This window comes from Trichechus manatus, unplaced genomic scaffold, assembly GCF_000243295.1.
Source record: "Trichechus manatus latirostris isolate Lorelei unplaced genomic scaffold, TriManLat1.0 scaffold00104, whole genome shotgun sequence".
Classification (NCBI taxonomy): Eukaryota; Metazoa; Chordata; class Mammalia; order Sirenia; family Trichechidae; genus Trichechus; species Trichechus manatus.
The window spans coordinates 489,001-513,238 of NW_004444040.1; the positions used below are offsets into that span (position 1 = coordinate 489,001).

Here is a 24,238-nt window from a genome sequence, read left to right on the forward strand (position 1 = left end):
TGTGATCCTGAATTGGCTCCTGGGGAATAGCTATAAAGGGTATTATTGGCACAATTAGCTAACCTTAAACATGGACTTATGGACTGTGTGTTAAATAATTGTATCGTTGTTAAAATTCCTGGTTTTGATAACTAAGAGGATACCCTTGTTCTTAGGAAATACACACAGAAATATATAAAGAGGCATGATGTCTGAAATTTACTCTAAAATGGTTTAGGAAAAAATAATATATATTCATATATAAACACGCAACACTTACGTGTGTATATATCCACATACACAAATATGAGGATAATGCAAATATAGCAAAATGTAACAATTTGTTAATGTGGTTGAAAAGTTTATGAGAAAAAAGTATTACTATTGTAATTTATACGGAAATATGAAATTTTATCCAAAAATAAGTTACAGAGGCTTTTAGCGACCATGCTGTCAGAAGTGGCTGTCCCTAACCCCCAGGCACTTTTTATCTCATTTTTTTAAATCACATTTATCACTGTTGAAAATTATTCTGTGTGTTTATTTAATAATAACACCTAACATTACTGTGTGCCAAACCCTGTTCTTCCCATCTTAGATGAGGAAGAGACACAGATGGTTGGTCAACTTGCCCAAGGTCACTCAGGTATGTTTTCTTACTCCTTCAATGGCACAAAACCTCAACTAAGGCAGAGACTATCTTATCTACTGACCTTTCCCCAGCGACTTAGAATGCTGCCTTAAGCACAGTATAAGCAGTCAATAAATATTTATAGATTCAGTCAAATATTTATTGGGCATCTACTAGACAGTGGAGTACAAAACAGTTAACAAAATATTTAAAAACCCATGCCTAAACGAATATTATATTAAGCACTCACAACCGCACTCAATTTAGTGCAGATATATAAAAATATGTATTTTTTATATATAAAATATAATTATGTATAAAAACTCATTGCCGACGAGTCGATTCCGACTCACAGCGACCCTATGGGGCAGTTCTCGCTCTCTCTCTGTATATATATCACACACACGTATTTCATTCACTCTTTACAACCCTGGAAAATAAGGCCGATTCTACCCATTTTGCAGAGGAGGGAACCAAGGCTCAGAGAGGGGCAATGATTTGCCCAAGATCACTGAGGTAGTATGAAGCAGGGCTGAGATTCTAATCCAGTACGGGCGGTTCCCAGGGCTGAGCTACGAATCAATTAAACTGACCAATCTAAAATCACTGAATCAGTATTCATTAGCGGCCTACTGCGCGCAGCTCCTCTTCACGCAGTGGAGGCAGCCGCGGCGTCTCAGAAGCGCGGTGGATCGCGGAAATTTGGCGCCAATTTTTCGTTGGTCGAGTGTTCCTGAGTGTTCTCGCCCGTGATTGGGCCCCGGCTGCGGCTGCTCCGTCGACCCCGGCAGGACCCTGGCTGTGCGGCGCTCGGCCGGCCTCCTGGGGGATGGGCCACCAGGAGTCCCCGCCAGCCCGAGCGCCGGCGAGAGGTGCGACTTATATAAAGGGGTTATGTAAAAGGCTCAGCTGGCGCGAACACGTGGAGAGCCGCGGGAGCCTGGACGCCCGGTTCTTCCCCGCGAGCGCCGCTGCCACCACCGCTGGAGCAACAAGATCCGTCCCACACCCAGCCCTGGCCACCGCATCTCGCTCAGCTCAGTCCCGGAGGCGGCCCCGGCCGGGAACAGACCATCCCCAGACAAGGACTCCAGGGGGTAAACGGGCCGCCCGGAAGTGGAGGGGCGCCGGCCAGGTAAGCGCGCGGTCCGCGGAGTAAAAGCAAGCGCCGAAGCCAAAGCTATATTCGCCGTCTCGGCGCTTGAGGAGGGGAAGCGGACCCCGGGCTTGGAACCCTCAAGAGACGCCGAACTTTTTCAAGCCAACCCCCTCTCCCCGCCGCCCTCTGGGACTTGGGCGGATCTGCTGGGCTCTGCTCCGGCTTAATTCAAAGGACTGTTTACACCCCGGAAGAACACAGGGTGGGACGCTGGGAGGGGGACCCCAGTGGTGGCCAGGCGAAGAAAAAGACTTTAACAGTCTGAATCACCTCTTAAGGTGATTTTCATAAATTGTGGAGATAGGAGGTTCATGTTTTTTCCTATTCTTACACGGTAAATTGACTTAGAAAGCAAGGAGTTTTTGCTTTTCTTTCCGGTTCCACCTCTGAGCTGTTGCCCTGTGGTGCCGTCTCACCCAAATACCCCTCCCCTCTCCCGTTCAGTCTGCGGCTGTGGTTTCAGTCTTAAAGGGGCCGCGGCGGCCGGAGGTGGGACGCTCTGTGGCCTGCGCTCCTCGCCTCCTCGCCTCCCCGCCTCGGCCTTGTCGTTTAACTGATTCTTTGGCCCGCAGGTCGCAATCCAAGGTCTCGCTCCTCCGCGTCCCGGGGCAGGACGGAGGGATGAGGCAGGGGGGGCCCGGGCAGCGCCGTTGCTGCTCCCCCCGCCGCCCGCAGCCATGGAAACGGGGGAGGAGGACGGCGCCCGCAGAGGTACACAAAGCCCCGAGCGGAAAAGGCGAAGCCCAGTGCCGCGGGCGCCCAGCGCGAAGCTGAGGCCGGCGGCGGCGGCCCAGGTCATGGATCCGGCGGCGGTCGAGGCCCCGGGCGAGGCCTACTTGGCGCGGCGGCGGCCGGAGGGTGGCGGCGGGTCGGCGCGACCGCGCTACAGCCTTTTGGCGGAGATCGGGCGCGGCAGCTACGGCGTGGTTTACGAGGCGGTGGCCGGGCGCAGTGGGGCCCGGGTGGCGGTCAAGAAGATCCGCTGCGACGCCCCCGAGAACGTGGAGCTGGCGCTGGCCGAATTCTGGGCCCTGACCAGCCTCAAGCGGCGCCACCAGAACGTCGTGCAGTTTGAGGAGTGTGTCCTGCAGCGCAACGGGTTAGCCCAGCGTATGAGCCACGGCAACAAGAACTCGCAGCTTTACCTGCGCCTGGTGGAGACTTCCCTTAAAGGTAGGAGTGCCGCGGGCTATCACGGCCATACGGGTCCTGGACCTGCCGATCTCTACTTGGCTCGGCCCAAACTGCCTCCAGGACCCCCAGGCCCTAGTCCTGGTCCTGTCATCCAGGGCCTAGACACACCCTCAGTGCCTCCTTTCCAGGCCCAGGCGTGCGGGCCCTCTTCTCTTTTCAGGACCTACCGTCAGTCCCTGGCTCAAATGTTAGCTGGTATTTTCATAATAAGAGCTCATTAAGTGCTAACCATTAGCTTATTAAAGTGCTCAGTAAGTGTGAGCCATTATTATTAAACATATAACACTTTTAAGATCAGTTAGTGGGGTGGAGGGGGTAGAGTTCTGAGTTGGTGGAAGAATTGCAAAATCCCCTTACTCTAGGGTCTTTTTTCTTTCCCTTCCAAAACAAAACCCAATTTAGTGGACCCACTCACACCCACTCCCTGTCTGGGTCCAAATACCCAGACACCCTCCAGCTCCGCTCCCAAAACTCTTGCTTCCTAGTCTGCCTTTTCCTCTGAGACCCGCAGCCCGTCATCCTGAGGCAATCAAGCAAACTTCTCTTCTGGCCAAGTCCTTTGGGGCATGCAGAATAATAACCCCAGAGGTGGGCTAGAGCTGTCACATAACAAAACATCACGTCTTTTCCCTCTGTCTCACATTCTGGCTGGGAAGTGATTTTACTTTTAGGGAAAATGGGACTCAGCAAGGCCAAGGGGCTTGCAGTCCTGGGAGAGCTAATAATCTTAGTTCAAGGGTTTTAACTGCGGTTAGGGAATGCTCAGTACTCACTTGCCTTGTTCAGACTACAAGTAGGTAAGGATCTGTTCAGAGAGAAGGGGCAATGGGCTAGAGAAGTTGGAGGCGGCTTACTGAGGCAAAAGAATCCAAGGAAAAGGGAACTAATCTGAGTCCCAACTATGGTCTGAACACTGTCCTAGATGTTTTACAGAAGTGATTTTAGGTAATAACTTTAAAAGTAAATGCTCTCGCCTTTCTGTAAAGGGAGAAACTGAGATATAGAGAACATAACTTGATCAAGGTTAATTAGCTTGTAAGGGAAGTCAGAATTGACTCCAGAAGCTGTACCCGTGGCTTCCTTATAACTTCTTAAAGCCTACATGATGTGAACCCAGATCTGTCTTGATGTAAGGCCTGAGTCCTTTCATTATGGGTAATGGTGCTCTCTCTACCCCGAGAATGAACTTGAATTGGCCTTTAAGAATGGGTAGGATTTTGGGTGAGATTAGATAAGGTAGTTTCCTAAAATCTTGTTTGGGATTTTTGCCCAACTTTGTTTTTTAAGATCCCACCAACCCATTCCGACAGAACCTCTTGTCCGTTTGAAGTCAGTTGCTGACAGTGGATCAGGGGACATGATCATTATCACCTGAGGTTCCGAATAGATTTCCACCTTAATTCCCATCCCTGCCCCTTCCATTCTGAAAAGCTCACCTTCTCTCCAGGGTGAATGTATTTGTTTTGAAAAGATTCCCCAGGAGATACTTTTAATCTGTCTCTACTCTGGGAGCTCTTGGCTTATTTTCAGTCTTTCCATTCTCAGACTTTCTTCTTTGCTGTAGTTAATGAATGGCCTGGACTTCCATATGAAGGATTTTCTTGGGGTATGGGAATCGGCTTTGCCTAATGCTGCTCTTCCATCCTCAGTTCATTTTTGTTAGTCTTGAAACTTCAACTTGAGTTCGAAGCCATGCCCCCTACATATAAATACTATTCAAACTTTCTTCACATGTAGAATTTATCAAAACTCCACGGTAAACAACGGCAGCCCAGCATCCTGGTTAACACGGACTTTAGGGTAAGACTTCAGTCAGTAAACTGACTGCATGAGACATGGGACAAGTCGTTTAAAACCTCTGAGGAGTATTCCTTTGTTTGTAAGGTAAGGGTGAAGAGTACCTATGTCATAGGGTTGCTGTGCAGACTGGTAATGTCAATAAGTGCTCTAGATAAGGAGGAATTTGTTGCCTCACTAAGTTTGGGCTACATTCTGAAGCCTCTTCCATCACCCCCTTCCAGATTCACAGTGTTCTTATTCAAGTTTCCCAAACTTGTTTGACAGAGGGGCACATCCTATTCTGTGGAATACCTGCCAGCAGCATCCTGCAGGAAGATGTTCTCGGGCAGCATGAAGTGACATATCCTCTCTTTGTAAACTAAAACTGAGGCCTAGAGAAATGAAATATTTTGCTTTAGGTCACATACTGAGTATGTACCTTTCAGTTGTTTGGAGTTTTCAAAATATTCGAGCCTCTTCCTATGGTTGGGTAATGTTCTGGGCTTGGAGGTAGAGCAGCAAACAGCCATTGCCACTGCTTGTGGAACTGACATTGAAGCTTGCATGTAAAGTGTGGATTTATCAAGTGGTAAATGTTAGGTGCCGCTGAGTCAGCTTTGACCCATAGCAACTCTATGCACAACAGAACGAAACACTGCCCGGTCCTGTGCCATCCTCACAATCGTTGCTATGTTTGAGGCCTTGTTGCAACTACTGTGTCAGTCCACCTTGTTGAGGGTCTTCCTTTTTCACTGACCCTCTACCAAGCATGATGTCCTTCTCCAGGGACTAGTTCCTCCTGATAACATGTCCAAAATAATGTGAAACGAACTTTCACCATTCTCGCTTCTAAGGGACGTTCTTGCTGTACTTCTTCCAAGACAGATTTGTTCGTTCTTCTGACAGTCTATGGTATATTTGGTATTTTTCGCCAACACCATAATTGAAAGGCATCAATTCTTTGGTCTTCCTCATTCATTACCCAGCTTTTGCATGTATATGAGGTGATTGAAAATACCATGGTTTGGGTCAGGCCCACCTTAGTCCTCAAGGGGATATCTTTGCTTTTTAACACTTTAAAGAGGTCTTTTGCAGCAGATTTGACCAGTGCAATGCATCTTTTGATTTCTTGACTGCTGCTTCCATGGGTGTTGATTGTGGTTCCAAGTAAAATGAAATCCTTGACAATTTCAATCTTTTCTCTGTTTATCATGATGTTGCTTACTGGTCCAGTTGTGAGGATTTTTGTTTTCTTTATGTTGAGGTGTAATCCATACTGATTTTGATCAGTAAGTGCTTCAAGTCCTCTTCACTTTCAGCAAGCAAGGTTGTGTCATCTGCACATCACAGGTTGCTGAAATCTGCCCACCATGGGTGACCCTGGTGGTGTTTGAAATACCGGTGGCATAGTTTCCAGCATCACAGCGATACGCAGACCATGACAGTACAACAAACTGACAGATGAGGGTGGTAAGTGGTAAAGAGGCCATCATTTTTGCTTAAAGTGAAGAACAAAGACCCCCATTACCCCACGTTAAGTTTTCCTGACTTAAGCTTCCAAAGTTTAGCAGTCTTCATCTGTCCTGGGGCCCTTACGCATGCTGATACCATTCAATAATGTCAGAGGTGCATGGAGTCTTAGAGATAAGCTTGTTTAACTTTATCATTAAATAGAAAAGTTCTTTACAAGTGCCCTTTGCCCAGTCTTCTGCAATCTAGAATGATTTTGAAATCAAAGAAAAAGTAAAGTACTATATTACATTGCCTTTAAGTCTGAGCTCAACCAGATCCACAAACTTAGATGGAGTTCCTGTGTGGTGTTGGGGGAGGGAGGATACTCCTTGCTGCAAAGGAACTTACATTTGAAAAGTTTGAGAATGTGTAGATGACTTATATGCTAATCAAGGTCACTGGAGGAAATGGTAGGTTGGTTCATTAACAAGAGCTTTGTACAGAATTAAGAGAGAATCTAGAGAAGGCAAGGACCAAATGGTGCCTAGGGCCAAGAATAGATGGAGAAGCGAAAGTAGAATCTCTTTCACCATTGGGCCAAATAGAGATTACTTTCCACCTTCAATCTCAACTCCCTACTGAATATACAAGAGTCATTTGTATAGTCTCAGTAAATTTTTTGATATATAAAGAATCCAATGTCAAAAGAAAGAAAAGGGAAACTTCTTGAAATACTGTTCTTGGTCTTATTCGCCTTTGATAGACTTCTGTGTCTTATGCCCTTCTCTCTCTGTGAACATAGACTGAACAAATCATACCCAGAAGCAGGTGGAAACTCTAGACAGTTGGAGGAGGTCTTAGATTTCTGGTACGCCCTTCTGTTTCACAGGGAAGGAAGCTGAAGACCAGAAAAGGTACAGGACTTCCTCCAGATGAGTTAGAGGCAGCACTCAAACCAGCCTCCCAGACTTTTTAAAACTAGATTATCCTATAAATTACTTGGTTGGTTTTGGTGTGTTTAACTTTTAAGAACTTCTGTTTAACTGAAAATGAAGGATTAAGGCATCAACAGTTTGCCTTTATCCCCTTGTTTGCATTGCTAAAGGACGTTGTCCTAACCCATCTAAGTCAAAATTCAGATCACTGCTACTTAGAAGCCAACAGGCAAGCCTGAGCTGATTGCCAAGCTCAGAAAGTCTGGCACTCTCTAACTTACACACTGATCCTTCTGACAAATGGCAGCAAGTGAGGACAAAAAAAAAAAAAATCCAGAGTAGTTCTAGCTCAATGAAACTGAATAAATAGAAGTTTGGAAGAGCTAGGAGCCTAGCTTATTGCTGACTTGGTAAGATACTAGTTCTGCTTTGCCTATTGTTTGATGTTTACTGTACTGAGATACTATTTGGTGGCTTGAGTTGGGTGGGAACCTAGGCTGGATGGCGCTTGATATGGGAGGTGTCTGCCTGCAAGTCAATGCTGAGTGGCTGCTGTGAGCCAGGCACTCTCCCAGAAGAGGCTGCACAGTTTCCCTCACAAGGTACGCAGAAGACACATGTCCAGATGACCACAATTCAAGGTCACAGGTGGTGGGCATCCTAGAAAGCAGTAGATGATTGTCTCCAGTTTAGTTAGAGGTGTGAGAAAGCAATAGACTAATCTGGGAAGGCTTCATTGAGCAGGTGGAATTGGATCTAGTCTCAACAAGTCGACTGGGTACACTGAGAGCTAATGTGGCGAAGGAGACCAGGGTCTTAGCAATGGATTGGCTTATTGAGTGCCTTGAAAAACCTCAGGGCATAGGGCAGAGCAAGGTTACCCCTGCATTGGCTGCTAGAAAGCAACTCTGAATTCTCTACTGTAGGTTGGGGCCTGAATGCTTAGAGAGCCCTCCAGTAAAGAGGCAGAGAGCTGGATGGTGCCCTTTGGCTACCCTGACATAGATAAGAGGTGGCATCTGGGTCCTGTAACTAACGGGAAAAAATAAAACACTGGGCTTTGAGGCAAAAGTCCCAGGTTCACCTTGTTAATAAGAGTTAAAACTTGCTGATTACAGTGTGCCAGGTGCTGTTCTAAAGGCTTTATACCTGTTAACTCATTCAGTCCTCACAACTGTCTTTTGAAATCGGTACTATAATTATCTTTGTTTTACAGATGAGGTGACTAAAGCACGAGGTTAACAAAATGGCCCGATGTGAAACAGCTAAGCAAACAGCAGCCAGATTGAAGCCTAGGCATTCTGGCTTGAGTCTACTCTCTGAGCCACTGTGATGCTCTGTTGGGACAAGTAGCTTAAGTTCTGGGTTACTCTGTTTTTCTTGGTTGCAAAATGGGCATAAGTATATTTTACTCCGGGTTGATAAAACAGGAGGGCTGATGGAAGTGAAGATAGTTCAGAAACTAACCGGCAACTACTTTTTAGTTGTGTATTCATCAGTGCTTGTAGCACTTATGATTTCTGCTGGTACTTTCTCTGTGTCAGCTGCCAGGGAAAGGAGCTTCTCCTTTCTAATCTGCTCGAATGTTTTGTGGCTACCATGAAGACTTCTCTTTTTGCTACTAACTGACTGCCTTCCTTCTGTGTTCATCGAGGATTTTAGGTGCCAGCCTCGGAGGTAGAAACAACCCTTGCTTAACTGAGAGCTTTGGTTAATTGGGGTTGCATTGGGTAAGGCTTTTGGTGTACTGTAAACTCTTGAGAGCTTAGCTTTCTAGTATAACATCAGTTCATTTTCAACTCAAATTCTGCCTTTGGTGATTTCCTTAGAGCCAGGAGCCCTGCTTAGTGACTCAAATTCTAGATCCCCTTACCTGTCCATAGTTTTAAACCTACATATTCTGCATGCCCTACTACTAGGACTTTTTCTTGTTCTTTCCCTTTTTTTGGAACTTCTCCAGCTCATGAGTTCTCATCTTGATTCATTTCACCCAATTTTTGAGCACCTGCTATGTGAGAGGTGCACTGTGGGGAACCCAGAGACTTGGTTCTACCTCACTGTGAGTGCCAGACCCAATGGGGAGGATGGATACAGTACAACAGCTACTGCTTCACTGCAGCCCACGAGAGGTGCTCTGGGGGAGGTAGCTGCTAGGAATGTAGACTTAAGTTTGGAGGAGGGAAGGGTGAGTTGTAAAAGGGTAAGTCAGAAAAGACCCTGGGAAGAGATAAGACTTAGGTATATGGCAAAGTCCAGTACATATGAAAGAGAATTGAGCTGGGCTTGCCATGGGTTACTCCCACTCTTGGCATGGCTGGTAGAATCTGCATGTTAACAAGATCCCTGTGATGTTCCAAGTTGTAATAGTTGGCCTTTCATAGTATTTTCACATTCAGTCTTATTTAATCCCCTCCATTGTGAAGTTGGTTTGGAGCTTTTTTGTGACCTGGTCTTACATACCAGAAAATTAAGCTCCATCAAGATCAAGTGACTTGTCCAGTACCACAGTAAATGAAGGGCAAGGGTCTAGATTTACATCCAGATGCTCTCTCCACTTCCTACCTTCTTGACGCGCTGTTTTATGGCCATATTGGACATGTGTCAGTGATGTCCAGAGACATTAATATAATTAACACCCTGTAGTTATCTGCTGTGTCTCCCTCCAGGCACAGTGCAAGGTGTTTCATGTCATAATTAAGCCTTACAATAGCCCAGTGTTGTAGGTGTTTATTCCTAATTTATGAAAAATAAAACAGATTCATGGGATCGTAGAAGGATCTTTGCCCAGGGTCACATAGCCACGTAAGTAGAAGAATGGGGGTGATGTCGACCCCAAGGCTGGCTGGTTCCATAGCCCTTGTTCTTTCTAATACGTCTGCATGTTTGTAATTGGACTCTTGGCCTCTGTAGGACACTGCGTCTTTCCCTGCCAGCCCTAGTGCACAATGACATTTGACTGGTCTCGTGAAGTGCTGGGAACACATCTTGTGGTGTTGACGCCGTACCCAGCCTCCTTGGTAACATTACACAGCCCAAGATCACTTTCTGGGACTAGGAGCTTGGTCTGTATCATCTTTCCTTGGGAAGACATACCTGATGGGTCTTCGGTCTGCGCCTCTCAGGACTGATCTTTAGATGAGCCACTTCTTTATAGAAAATGTTTTCTTGTACGGTTCTTAACCAATCGAAAACAAGAATGGCTATAGTCATAACTTATTCAACCTTCATTTTTCTGGGTTCCCCTCTAATCTTTTTTCTTCAAGTCTGTAATTTTATATGCTGCTTTTTTTTCTCACTTTACATTAAAACATGCTTGTGACATGTTACGTGACCTGTACTTTTTTTAGCTTTCTATTTAAGTAAATTTTTGTTGTAGTGTAGCAATACCATAATTAACCGTTCCCTGTTCTTGGACACTTAAAATTGTTTCCAGTTCTTCACTTTTACTGTACCGTATGGAGAACCAGTTCTGGATGTTTTCGGTGGTGATAGTGGCTTTTGTTTTGCTTTTGGTCTCTTCTGTTAGAATAAATTCCTAGAGTGGGATTCTTGCGTCAAATGGATTGAGCATTTTTAAGACTTGCGATACATATTGCTGAATTGTTTTCCAAAAGAATTATCCTGTTTGTGCTATCATTCCAGTCACATTGAGGTCAAGAATATAATTAGTCCTCTACTGAAAAAGTAATCTGCATGTTGTGTTGGTGGAACGTCAACACTAGGGAACTTGATGAACTAGGGACTTGGTAAACTCCTTGGGGCATACCTGAGAGTCTGCTTACAGGGAGTTTGTGTCAAAGTGGGAAATAGAATATCCAGGTGTTAAATTCTGCAGCTGGTGCTGAAAGGCAATAGTAGAGCATCGGAGCTGGGAACCCAGGCTGTGGAGACTCTGAGTCCTGCCGTTAACTAGCTGTGAGACCATATTTAACCTTCTGAGTTTCAGTTTTCTGCCCTGTAAAAGAGGATAATAGTACCTGCCTCACTGGGTTGTTGTGAGAATTAAATAATGAATTAATCCTCATAAGCACTTTACAAACGCTTATTAACTGCTATTAAAAGGAATTACCATCTGAGTAAATAGGAGCTTGGAGTAAGAAGAGAGGATTGTCTGGAGTACACTCTGAATTTGTCATTTATAACACATGACATGATAAGTTCCTAAATTTGATTGATTTTAAGCCTCCCAAACCTTTCTCCCATCTCCCTCCTCCTTTGCCAGCACCTGCCTTGCTAGTCCTTACTTCTTTCCTGGGTTTCAGGACCTCCTGATGGGTCTCCTGGTTGCTAGTCTGTCTTCTATCTTCAACCCCTCTTGCCTCCAGAGGGAACTTGTTTCGATGATTCTAAGATATGCTTTTTTCACATGTTAACATCTCAGGAATCAGAAGTCGACTTAGTCAATAGTATGTCATAGTTTTGTCAGCAGTCTTGTTATGTCTTAAATGGCATGTCTTAAAACTGATGATTTCGTAGATTCTGTAAGTACTATGAATACATCAAGAACTTAATTACTTCTCATTTCTTTTAGTCTAAAGTCAGATCTTTAGTTTACGTACATCTCTATGATCCTTGCTTCCTCTCCAGCCCCATTTCTACCCATTTCCTACTGCTTCTCTTCTGGTGACCGCAGACCAGCTCACACTCCTCTGTGCTTGTGGGCTCCCTCTTTCCATCCTGGGACACCCAGCTGAAGGGCCACTCTTGTAGTTATTCTTAACTTGCTTTCTCTCATCCTAACTTCCTTTCCTCGCCCCCGCCTCCCCCGGAAGAACTGTGCCCTATTCCTCATTCTCATAGCTGTTGTCATTCTGTATCTAAAGACCAGAAGCCTTTACAAGAGCAGAGACTCCTAACTCACTTCTCATCTCTGTGTCTGACAAGCAATGCATATTCAGGAAGTGTTTGAATAGAATTGACTACAACCTGGAAATCTGACTTCTGGAGGAGGCTTGGGAATAGGCTTACAAATTTCTTTCCCTGGGGGTGCCTGCCTTACCAAAGCTCTTATGGTGTTGTCCTTATGCTGAGCCTGCTGGCCCCAAGTCTCTGCATAAAACAGGCCACATTTTATTGGGATACTTCAACACTACTTATTTATTTCCAAGAGTAATACTATTCGAGACCCTTGCTTGATTTTTCTCAGCATTTTTTCTGTTTCCCTGTGAACTGTGGCATGTAATATATTTTAAAGTACACGACTTACTTTGTGCCCTCCTAGCTATCGGATTTGAGGGAAAGGTAGTAAGACTATCCCAAAGGTGGGCCTGCCTCTCTCTCATCAAAGTACTGTGTGAACTTAGGCCTCTGTGAACTGGGAGATAGCGTTTTCTGGTGGAAGGACTTGGCTGCAGAGTCTCATATCCCACCCAGCCATTCATGGCAGTGGTTTTGGGTAAGTTACTCTTTCTCAGCCTTAGTTTTCCCACCTGTAAAACAGAGTGCCTGGTGAAACGTTCCAGCATTTCTCTTGGTTAAACAGAAAAGTTAAACCATAGGCTACAAACCAGAATATCTGATCTCATTGAATAAAAACTAAAATAGATACAAGACTAGGGCCTTGACTGGTCCAAAGAGGGCAGTTACCTGGGAAGTCAGGCAAGTGTAAAGTAGGGGACATTCAAGCTAGACCTTATGGCATACCTTTAGCTGCACCTTCAGAGGGAACTTTTTAGTAGAGGAATCACCCCAAATAAAAGAAAGTGGCTGGTTTGACTAGAATGTGGGTTTTAGCAGTTACAGCCTGAACAAGTGTGATGTCTTAGAGGCGATCATGCACCTTTCATTTTTCAATCTAAATTTCACTGACTCTTGCGTAGGCTTGGGCATTTTTCAGTTGTATTCATCTTTTGCCTAACATGAGAGCTTTATTCTGTGACCTTTGGCACTTAGATTTTTGAAATTAGTGACTTCCTAGGACTCAGTTGAGGGGTGTTAGTAGTGGTCAGTAAGTGATTCCCTCAGCATATCTTACACTGTGCAAAATGTCTTTCGCATTTGGAACTTAAATTCACAGTAATCATGTGGTGTGGGTGTCATTCTCATTTGATGTGCAAGAAAACTGAGGCAATAAAAAGTCTAAGGCCCTGAGACATTCAGGGATTTGCCCAAAATTCTAGCCATCTTTCCATTGTTCCTCACTGTCCTCATGTTTTCCTTTGAACTAAGAAGCCACCAACAAACTAGCGGGCAGAGTTGGGGTTGAACCCAGACGGCTAGCCTTCTGGTCTGTACTCTTGCTGTTACTTCACCCTGGCTTGCTTCTGCACAGAAACACATCGAGTGTCTGCTGCGGCCCAGGCACTGTCCACCACCCCTCCCTCGCTCTTGCCGTGAGCCAGCTGATAGGCCCGGTAGGCAATGTGCCCGGAGTAAAGGGCTGCAGTTCTGACTTGTGTCTTGTGTTGTCTAGTGGGCAGCTGGGAACTCCGGCGTGAAAACACATGCTGCAGCTTCTCAGGAAGTTGATTTAATGAAATAAGCCTAAGGCCCTGGCCTGTGCAAAGAAATACTTTTGTCCCTGGGACAAATAGCTGCTTTCCGCAGCTTTCCACTCTGTCATGCTCACCAGTGCTGTGTCTGGTTCTGAGAATTCTTCCTCCTGTCCAGTGTTTTCCTTTCAAGCAACAGCCCCCTCCCTTAGCACCTCCTGAGCTTAGCTTACTTCCCCAGCCCAGGGGCCCATCTACCCCACCCACTCACTAATGTAGGGCACATTTTTATCCTTTTTTTCCTCTCCCCGGAATCTCATCACCTAGACTTACAGTGTACAGTCTGTTTTGCAGACTTGTTTTCTTTTCACTTCAGTTGCCATAGTTACCAACTTTGTATATAAAATAATCATATTCCCTACCCCTTAACCTCATACCAAAACTTTCACTGTTTTCTGGTGAGGCTTTTGCAGAAGGAATTTGATGGCTTTTTTATCTTCTCCTTTCTGGCTGTATTTCCAGTAAACATTTCTGGCTCTCTTTTTTATGGGTCTTTAGAGTCTAGATGGATTTGGGCTTCCGATTGCTGCTTCATTTTGTAGTGCTGTTAGGTAGAGAGCCTCAGCCCACTCAGAGCCATTGACCTAGAAAGAGGATTATGAGAGGGGAACAACTGATTTAAAAAACCCATCTGCCCTTAACTGGTTCTACCTGTATTACTTTTATTGTGAGTAATATAAACAAACAAATTGTATAATTGCAGGGGAAGTGAAGTCTGTCAGAGTGTGGTCAGAAACCCAAAGGTTTTGCTCTTGTCTGTCATCTTCTTGGCTTTACCTATAACTCCCAAACCACTGGCTTTGATAGGCTGTGTGCCTTGGTAATTTCAGGTACGTTTGGAATGCCATCCTGAGCACTGGTTCTCTTTGTAATAAAGTGGAGTAAATGACTAGTAAAAGGGGCCCTCTGGCAGCGTCTGTAGGCGGAGGTACCGACCTCGTTTTTGGTAGAATGGAGACACCATCTTGTCTTCAGGCCCTGGCTCAGTTAGGAATAATCCCCGTGACCACCCAAGGTGAGTCCCTGCACTCGCAGGCCCATCCTCCTCATCGGCAAGATGAGACATCTGCCTACTTACCTTAGAGGGTTGTTGTAATTATCAGATAACCTCTATGTAAGGGTTCAGTGTACTGTTAATTGCTTTATAAAGAATATTGGGACTCGATTGGAGATGCCAGTCATAGCTTTTCTGGAGTCTTTGGTTCAAAAAGAAAGGCTTTTGGAAAGGCAGAACTGGAGTTTCAAGCCCACATAACTTGATTCCACCTTATGCCTCCTACTTTGGACTCCACTGTTTCCACAAGACCTCCTATTTATACCTCTCTGGTCCATTTCTCCCTATGTCTCATTACCATTTCATCTTTCACTCTAGAATTCCCTTCTTGCTTCTCCTTGCTGGTCCACTTCCTGTCCTTCAAAGGGTAATTCAAGTGCCGCCTCTTCTGACTCCTGCAGCTCTGGCAACTCCTGCCTACCCTTCACTGTTAGTAGAAATTTACCTTGGTGCCAGGCATACAGCCACTTGATTACATGTCAGCTTGATGGTTGCTGTTGTAGATACCTGTTATCTCCTGGAAACAAAGCTTCGTAGAAACGAGTGGGTGTGTTATGTACCTAACTGCTAGGCATATGGTGGGTTAGCAGAAAATATTGATGAATTGAAGTGTGTCTCTGAAATAGACAAAGAAAATTCTAGTGCTATTCTTGGTGCATTAACAAGAATCATTGTACAGGTCAGGGAAACGGGGGAGGGGAAGGTCATTAGCCTGGCTTGGAGTAATAGTGATACTAGTAACATAAATTTGTACAGGGCTTTACTGCCACAACCTTTTCACATGCTTTGCCTTGTAGATGTGGGTGGTATGATGCTGCGTGTTGGGAGACCATATAATGAAACCGAAAGGCTTCACATTCAAATGGATTTGAATCTCTTAGATCTAAGTCTCTGAGCCTCAGGTTCTTCATTTTGTAAGACTGGGATATTTCCTCCTACTTCACAGAGTGGTGATAAGTCTTCCATTGAACATAAAGTGCCAATGTAGGCACTCATTAAGTGATTACCCATGACCATTTACAGGTGGAAAAGCAGAAATATAAACTTGCAAAGGAAAACTGAGTCACAGTAAAACCAGAGATCCCACCCAGGCACTCAGTTCCAAACCCCATGTCCTTGACACCAGTTCCTGCTGCCTGTGTCATATCTCAACATCCTGTAAGAGCGAGAGACAGGCCTAAGTGTGTAGAGTTGGGTCAGTGCCAGTTGTGCTGGTCTTCTAAGAGTAATTGTTTACCACCACTGTCACTCTTCCTTTGATACGCTGCATTCCTTTAGTCAAGAGTGGTATGAACTTGCCCATCTCAAATGCTTTCCTGTTTTCCTTTCATTTAGGGGAAAGGATCCTGGGTTATGCTGAGGAGCCCTGCTATCTCTGGTTTGTCATGGAGTTCTGTGAAGGTGGAGACCTGAATCAGTATGTCCTATCTCGGAGGCCAGACCCAGCCACTAACAAAAGCTTCATGCTACAGCTCACGAGCGCCATAGCCTTCTTGCACAAAAACCACATCGTGCACAGGGACCTAAAGCCAGACAACATCCTCATCACAGAGCGATCTGGCACCCCTATCCTCAAGGTGGCAGACTTTGGACTAAGCAAGGTCTGTGCTGGGCTAGCCCCACGAGGCAAAGAGGGCAATCAAGACAACAAAAATGTGAATGTGAATAAGTACTGGCTGTCCTCAGCCTGCGGCTCAGACTTTTACATGGCCCCTGAAGTCTGGGAAGGACACTACACAGCCAAGGCCGACATCTTTGCCCTAGGCATTATCATCTGGGCAATGATAGAAAGAATCACTTTCATTGACTCTGAGACCAAGAAGGAGCTCCTGGGGACGTACATCAAACAGGGGACCGAAATTGTCCCGGTTGGTGAGGCGCTGCTAGAAAACCCAAAGATGGAGTTGCACATCCCCCAGAAACGCAGGACTTCCATGTCTGAGGGGATCAAGCAGCTCTTGAAAGATATGTTAGCTGCTAACCCACAGGACCGGCCTGATGCCTTTGAACTTGAAACCAGAATGGACCAGGTCACATGTGCTGCTTAAAATTCAGGGCAAAGCATCTTGGGTGTTTTTAAACTAGGTGAGTACTCGCTTTTTATTCTACATGTGCACTCACTAAACTGGGTTCTTCATCCTGGGCCCTGGGACTGGGCCCATCAAGTTGGGAGGAAATGCACAGTTGAAGGGAACTCAGTGCTTATTAGCAAAGATCCCCTCCCCCTCCCTCAAATCTCAATGAGGAGATATTTAGGATTATTTGAGTGTAAGTTTGAAAGTCTAGAGAAGCCTTCTGAGAGGAGGTTGCATTTGAGCTGTGTCTGTTAATTTTCTTGGAAATACTTTTCATCAAGTAATAAATGCTCGTAGAAATGTGCAGAAGAGATACAGGCAATTTCTCAGAAAAATTGTATCTCTACTCACGTATCCACTTCTTCATAGTTCAGGTCATCCTTATAGGTAAGTGCAGTTTTGTTTCCTCTTCTTTTCACTCAACACTACCCTGAGCATCCCCCCATGTCATTATTTCTTTGAAAGTATGGCTTTCAGTGATTGTATAATATTCCATTATATGTACTATCATGTAACCATTCTCCTACTTTTTGATGACATTTTGATAGCAGATTTTAGATATTATGAAGGATGTATTAGTGAATATTCTTATGTGGAAATCTTTGCTTATTTAATGGATTTTTTGTGGGCTTTCATTTGTACTAGGCTCTGGGGTGACAGTGGTGAACAGAACCAGAAACTTTTCCTGTCCTTGTGAGTTCTGCAGTTGAGCTGGAAAGACAAACATTAATCCATATTTATCATAGTTGTTTTATAATGAAAAAGAAGAGGTATTAAGGGAAATTAATTTTCAGAGGATACTGCCCAGGGGAAGTGATGATTGAACTAAAACTTGAGGACAAATAGGGAATTGGGGGCAGGGGAGAGCATTTCAGGTGGAAGGACTAGCCTCTGCGAAGGACCTGACGCCAGTGGGAGCCTAGCATATCTGAGAGACTAGAGCAGTTTGGGATAGCGAGGAATGTAGACATGGGAGATCAGGAAGCACAGGATCCTGTGAGGCTGAGGGACCACTGTGCACAGAGGCTGAGGTGGGAAATTCAAAGATGAGCACTGAGCACTATGAACAGCAGCAGTAGTTCAGTTGGACCAGAGTTTGAGGTGTGAGAAAGGGCGATAAGGTCAGAAATTAGGTGGAACATGAAATCCTGGAATTTGACCTTGACTTAGTAGCCTTTTGGGCGCCATCTGAGGACCACAGCAGAAGGACGATAGGACAGCTCTTGCAGCATTAGGAAAACCATTGGTCTTTCAACATATACAAGCTATATTAGACAGAAGAAAGACTGTGGACTGGGAGACTAATTTTTTTTATTCACACTAGTAAGAGATGTTGTTGAAGTTGCATAGCACCAAGGATAGAGAAATGCCTGGATCTTAAGGGAGGAGTATTGTCAAGACAGCTGGCTAGATGTGGAAGGTAGAGGAGGAAAAGTAGTAGACGTAGTGGGCTAGTGTATTAGTCAGATTTGAATTGTTTTCCTTAACAGGGATCCCCAGCCTTGTTTTGTGGAAAGGGAAAGGAAAAGAACATTGACCACCATATATGCTAGGTATTTTCACACGTACCATTTTGTTTCATCTTTACAACACCGCAAGGAGTTCAGTAATTTTCCCCAGTGATCCTACTAATTTAAGGTCACATGTGTTGTATTCATACCTTCCCCCTCCCCTCTTATCTTATATGGCAAGCTGGAAGTAAGCCAAAGCCTGGAAGATGAGGTGATGGGGGATAACGCTGATCCCAGTGGCCACAAAGAAGGAGCCTCAGGAGCTCATCAGGAACAGGACCTTCTGTCACCTAGGTGGCCTTTTCTTTCATCACCCTCAAATTTCTAGTTGGAGTTGGTTAATAAAGTTGAGCTGGGTTACATCTGTCATGTTCTTAACTTGTTTATGAACTGAGTCACTAGGTTTAATTCTTCCATTCTGTAAACATTTATTGAGTACCTTCCATGTGCCGGGCCAACTTGTCCTACTACCCAGAGAGTGAGAGAATACCGTACCCCAAAGATCTGGGGTAGTATCATGTTACAAACCAAAAAGGGCAGGCTCAACAGTGTTCTAATTGTATTTTATGCCATCACTTCCCATTTCCATCTCATCTTCTCCACTTTTGAAAGACCTAGAATTTGAGTTTGCCCTAGAGTAGGAAGAAGGTTGTCATTTGAAGAAGAGCCTGAATTTGGGTTAAGATTATGGGGTTGTCATAACTAAATGAGATCAGGGCTCCCGTTTGGACCTCTACACTGGTATTCGTGCTATTTTACAGGGTAAAGTTCTAGCTAAATAGGAGTGGTTCCTTTATCTAGGAGAAATGGGGTGACCTTGAGAAGAGAGGAGAAAAGATTAGGAACTTGGTTACTGGTAAGTGTCTCAGGCTGTGGTTAATTCATTTTGTGGCTCTGACAGCTAATCACTACAGTACCTGGTCAGTTGGTGCCTATTTAGCCTATCCAGCCCTGTCCTGTCTGGGCATCTAGAATTGTGGGCCTCTGCCCAGGTCTGTATGACAGGGAGCCACACCTTGTGGTGTCAAAAGCTTGAAACCAGTTCTGGTGTAAATGAACTGTATCTGGCACTTTGGGAGGGATCATTGACCAATCCTGCCACTCCCACCAAACTTTTTAGATGGAGAAACTAATTCCATTTATTCATTCATCGCATTTATTGGGAAACTATTGGCCAGATACTGTTTTAGGCACAGAAGATACTACACATTAGCAAACAGAATAGACAAAAATACTTGCCCCTTGTAGAACTTCTTCTGGAGAGACAGTTAACATAAGTAAATTATTTTAGCATACTAGAGAGTAATAAGTGCTATGGGGGGGAAAAGTAGGGTAGGGTAAAGGAGATCAGAATGCTGGAAGGTGGGTGATGGAGGTATTTTACTTCTAAATAGGAGAGATCAGGGCGGGTCTCCTTGAGATGGTGACATTTTAGCCAAGGTTAGGAGCTTGAGGGAGTGAGTCATGAGGGTTTCCCAGGCAAGGAACAGCCAGTATATTGGCCTAGAGGCTGGAGCAGAGTGAACAAAGAAGAGAGTAGGAAAAGAAGCTAGAGAAGTAACTAGGAGTCAGTTAGGTAAAGGAGTTTAGCTTTTATTCTTGGGTGAAATGGGAAGCCATTGTTTTTAGCTGTGTGATACCTGATCTTTTGAAAGGATAACCTTGACTGCTGTGCTAAGAATAAACTGTAGGGGGTAAGGGTGGAAGTGAGGGGATGAAATGGGAGGCTACTGTAATAATCCAGATGAGATCATGGTGGCTTGAGAGGGGAGGTGTTGACTGGATTTGGGTGTGTTTTGAAGTCGGCCAACAGGACTTCCAACTGGATTGGATGTGTGTGGTAAGAGAGAAAGGAGTCAAGGATGACTCCAAGGTTTCAGCCTAAGAGTTGCCATCAAATGAGATGGGGAGACATTGAAGGGGAATAAGTTTGGCAGGAGAAAGTTAGGTTTTAATCATCTGAAAGTTTGCGATGCCAGTTTAGAATCCAAGTACAGATGTAGAGTAGGCAGTTGGCTGAGTCTGGAGTTCAGGGGAGAGGTAGGGCGTAGAGCTTTGCATGTATGTAGTAAACACACTTGTACCAGCATGGTAAAGAAATAACTCAATAATCTAGGATTGTGGATTTCAGAGTAAGGTTTAAGTCAGGGCTAAATGATTTTGTTTTGTAAAAGTGGGCTGGAAACATGGGATTTCCCCTGAGAAACTCGTGGCCTCATGGAAAGCGTGGTTCTGGGATCAACAGGCCAGGGATTGAGTCCCACTTCTGTGGTTTACTGGCTCTGTGACTTTGAGCAAGTTATTTCACCTCTCTGGGCCTTGGTTTTATTATCCATAAAATGGAGTAGATCATATTTATGTTATTGATGCCATTGGGAGAATCACAAGAGGTTGTGGCCCTGAAAGTGCTGTTTATAAACTGTCGAAAGTAAATGTAGAATTTGTTTAGATACTCCCTTTGGCCTGAGGTGTAAGTATCGCCTTCTCTTCCATTCCCCTCTGAAGACCCTGGTCTTTAGCCACGCCTCTTGAGAATCCCCAAGTAGCTTTTCTTTTAAAACAAAAGCCATACTCAACCCTGTTCAATCGCTTGTCGTTCCCCTCCCCCAAATTACCTATTTTTAAAGATTAATGATGGGCCCTGTCTCCCCTTTATTTTTGTTTTCTGAAGGTGTTTAATTCCCAGTGGTTCCTACCAGCCAGCCACATGAAGTTCCAGATGCCACCACCCGCACATCACCAGGGAGGGTGCTGGGGGATAAGGGAATCTGCATGCCTAGCCGAGTCTGCTGTCTCCAGTACACAAACCTCTGTTACTAGGGCCTTTTGAAGCCAAGGCCTTTGAATGACGTGGATTTGGAGAGGGTAGCTAAGGCTGAAGGAAATCAGATGTTGCTGTGACCTGAGTGATCATAGAGAATATTCTCTGCTCCATATGAGATCTTGGCAGCTCCCCAACATCAGAGAAAGAATTTGAACCTCATTTCTTATTGAAGTAATAAAGGATACAGGGTAATAGGAAAGGTCCCCAGCCTGAATTATCCAACTCTGATTCAAATATCACTTTGGTTCCTTTTGGCTGGAATCATACCCATGTTATATCACACCGTAGGTGCCAAGTTAATCAGTAGCAATATTAAAAACGTGAAGAAATGGAGAAAATTTCTTCATTAATATGTTTTAAATAACAGAATCTTCAAAACTGAGTCCCTGGAGGATAAATTTAAAAAGGGTTTTGGGCAAACGATTTGGAATGCAGAGCTAGAGCAGGTGCCTTCTCTGTTTTGTGACTTCTGGGCCCCGTTATCAGGACATGCATGTGCTAACCTAGGAGCACGAAGACACTCGGGTTAGGCTTTAAAGAGGGATGACAGTGCCGGAGACGACCCGAGATGCAGATGGTAATTACTGGTCATCTGTAGGTGAAATGCTTTATGACCATTATTTCACTTAATTCTTTCAACTGACTTCCCAAAGAGCAAATAAGGGGCAAAGTCTAGATTTGAACCCAGGTCTAAGCCCATGGTCTTAACCAGTATGGTATATTACCTCACTTGAATCATCTATAAATTCCAAATGTTTTCATAATTCAGCAAAAAATTGAGCATCAAGTAGATTGAATTCCATGTCCCTCCAGCTGGAAACACTCTGAGCGATGTGGCCACGCAGTACCTGGCACACTATGCCTGGCGCTTAGTAGGTTTCTAGTCAGTAGTAGTTTCTTCTGCTACCCCGGAAAAGTTTAAAGTATGCTAGTAAACAACCAGGTCACTTGCTCGAAGAAAAGTATAAGCAAGGAGGGCTGCACAGAGAAGATCTAGCTGCCAGGGCCAGTGGTGTGATCCTTATACCCCAGAGGTTGATCCCCCTTACTGTGTGGTGGAGCCTTGAATTGCCCAGTGGGAGAGTGGGAGGAGGGAAATGCCAGCCTGTGCCCTGAAATGGATGATTAGGTCCTTAAATAATGGGGATTTTATTTAAAGTAGAGAGATCATTGGGAGGGAGGTATTTAGCTGATGATTAGGTCTTTGATCTAGGCAGATCTGGAACCTCTGAGCTTCTTTTTTTGTTTTCTTTACTGTTCTGAGCCCCTTTTGAGTCCCTGTCTATAAATGGGAACAACAGCCTGCCTTACCCTGTCTCACTAGCATTTTACAGAGCCATGCAAGAGTGGAGGGATTGTGAGTGAGGATTCAAGTGTGTCTGGTTCTCTTTTCCCCAGGACATTGAAGCTCAGCCTTCAGCTGTGAAGACTCTAACAGCCTTAGGTGCCAACACAAAGAGGCATGTCCCCTGGGGCCTCATCTTTACCGGGGCTTTCTGAGGCATCTTCCTCCCCAGGTGGGGAAGGCTGTTATTTTTGAAGGCTGAGGCAGCTCCTTAGCAGCCTGCTTCTTGCCCCTGCTGTTGCCATCCCTTGATTGCTCCTGCTCCATCAACCGGAAGCAGCCAAGCTGTCAGTTACGTAATGGGACTGTAGGCCCCCAGGGGTAATCTGTCCCTTGAAGCTCTGCAGGACATCAAAGCATCCATGAGAGGACAGGCCTGCCCTGGAGCTGTTGACATCATGGCCCAGTTGCTGCTCACATTCTCTTCCTGTCAGGCATCCTTGGCTCCCCCTAGCCTAGACTGCCTCCCTTTGGGCAAATCCAGTGGCTCTTGTAATCAGCCAGCTGTTAGTGTACTGGCTGTTGTGAGATGATCCAGGGGACTTCCAACTCCCACTTCCTCTTACCCCCGGGGCACAGAGACACTCCCTCCAGCAATAACTACTAGTTATTAAAACCTGCTTTGAGGGGCCCTCTGACTTTTTATCCTCACCCCTAAGTTAAGCACTTTAGTACATATATTATACATCATCTGCTTAACTGCATGTTACTTGCCCTCGTTTTGCAGATAAGGAAACTGAGGGTCACTTTCCTGAGGTTTTGAGAGCCAGGATTTGAAACAAGGTGTCTGACTAGAAATTTCAGTGTTCCACTTTGCCACTTACAGCCTCTGAAAAAGCAACTTTTGGTGGGTTTATATTTTGAGGCAAAGGGTGGATTCCTCCTGCAAATAGCACTACACAGGTGGCCCCTTAGGTATGAGTGTACAGTGCTGCCTGTGAGTGTCCTTCACAGTTTGACAGCTGATCTTAGCACAGGCACACTGCAGCAGGGCCCACCTGCCCCTTCAGATGAGTAGGCCTGGATGTGTGTTCCTGTGTCCCAATAGATAGAGCCTCCTGCATTGGCAGGTGAGGCAAGGCCGGGATGGTGAGGCATCCACATAACCAAGGGCCAGGGAAACAGGACAGGCAGAAGCCATGAAAGCAGACAGAGGTCAGAATTGCCAAAAGGTTGAAAAGTAGGAGATCCAAGCACACCCCACCCAGCCATGACTGCACCAGGCACTGAGGGAGTGCTGACAGGAGCATGGCTCCAGTGACTTGGGAAGGGCCCTAGTTGTGTCTTTTCCCAGGTACCCTGGCAGAAGCCCATTCCCAGTGAATTTAGCCTGGAGACTTGGGGTCCATGAGGACCCAAAACAAAGTGGCAAGGGCTGCCATGTTTCTCCCTGACAAAGAGCTTCCAGCGTATTCATTGAATTCTGACTAACGTTGGATTTCAGACCTTAAATCCTGAATAAAGGATGTCATCGTTCTTGTCTGCTCTGATTGATGTGACTACCTACAGCCCTATGTTGAAGGGTTGTGGGTCCAAGTTAGACTGGGTGAACAAAAGCCCTCCTGGCATACAGCACACTTTGCCCAGTGGTGATGTTGGTAGCTTAGACCCCAGTGTTATCCTCCAGGAACTTACAGTTTAGTAGTGAGAGTAAGACATGGTCATTTAATTGTAACAGCATGTGGCTCAGGAGAGATAGCAGCAAGACCAGAGAGAGTGGAGTTCAAAGAGGAAGGGAACAATCAGAGAAAGAAGGCTTCATGGAGGAGGTGGTGTTTGGGCGTAATTCTTGAAGGTTGCCTTAGGGGT

At 45.2% G+C, this 24,238-nt stretch overlaps 1 protein-coding gene across 2 annotated transcripts in view; it reads left to right on the top strand.

The window, feature by feature from the left end:
• Positions 1 to 997: 997 nt before the first annotated feature.
• STK35 (serine/threonine kinase 35) overlaps positions 998 to 24,238 on the top strand; it is a 44,486-nt gene continuing 21,245 nt past the window's right edge. Inside the window, exons 1-4 of one of the 2 annotated variants that reach the window (XM_004383001.3) lie at positions 998 to 1,745; positions 2,342 to 2,942; positions 16,010 to 16,759; positions 18,442 to 20,434. In XM_004383001.3, coding sequence (XP_004383058.1) covers positions 1,440 to 1,745; positions 2,342 to 2,942; positions 16,010 to 16,722 — 1,620 coding nt within the window. In that variant the 5' untranslated portion in view covers positions 998 to 1,439 and the 3' untranslated portion in view covers positions 16,723 to 16,759; positions 18,442 to 20,434. Of the gene's footprint in view, positions 1,746 to 2,275; positions 2,943 to 16,009; positions 16,760 to 18,441; positions 20,435 to 24,238 lie in introns of those variants that run through there. The other variant, XM_023737496.1, reaches the window with a different exon arrangement.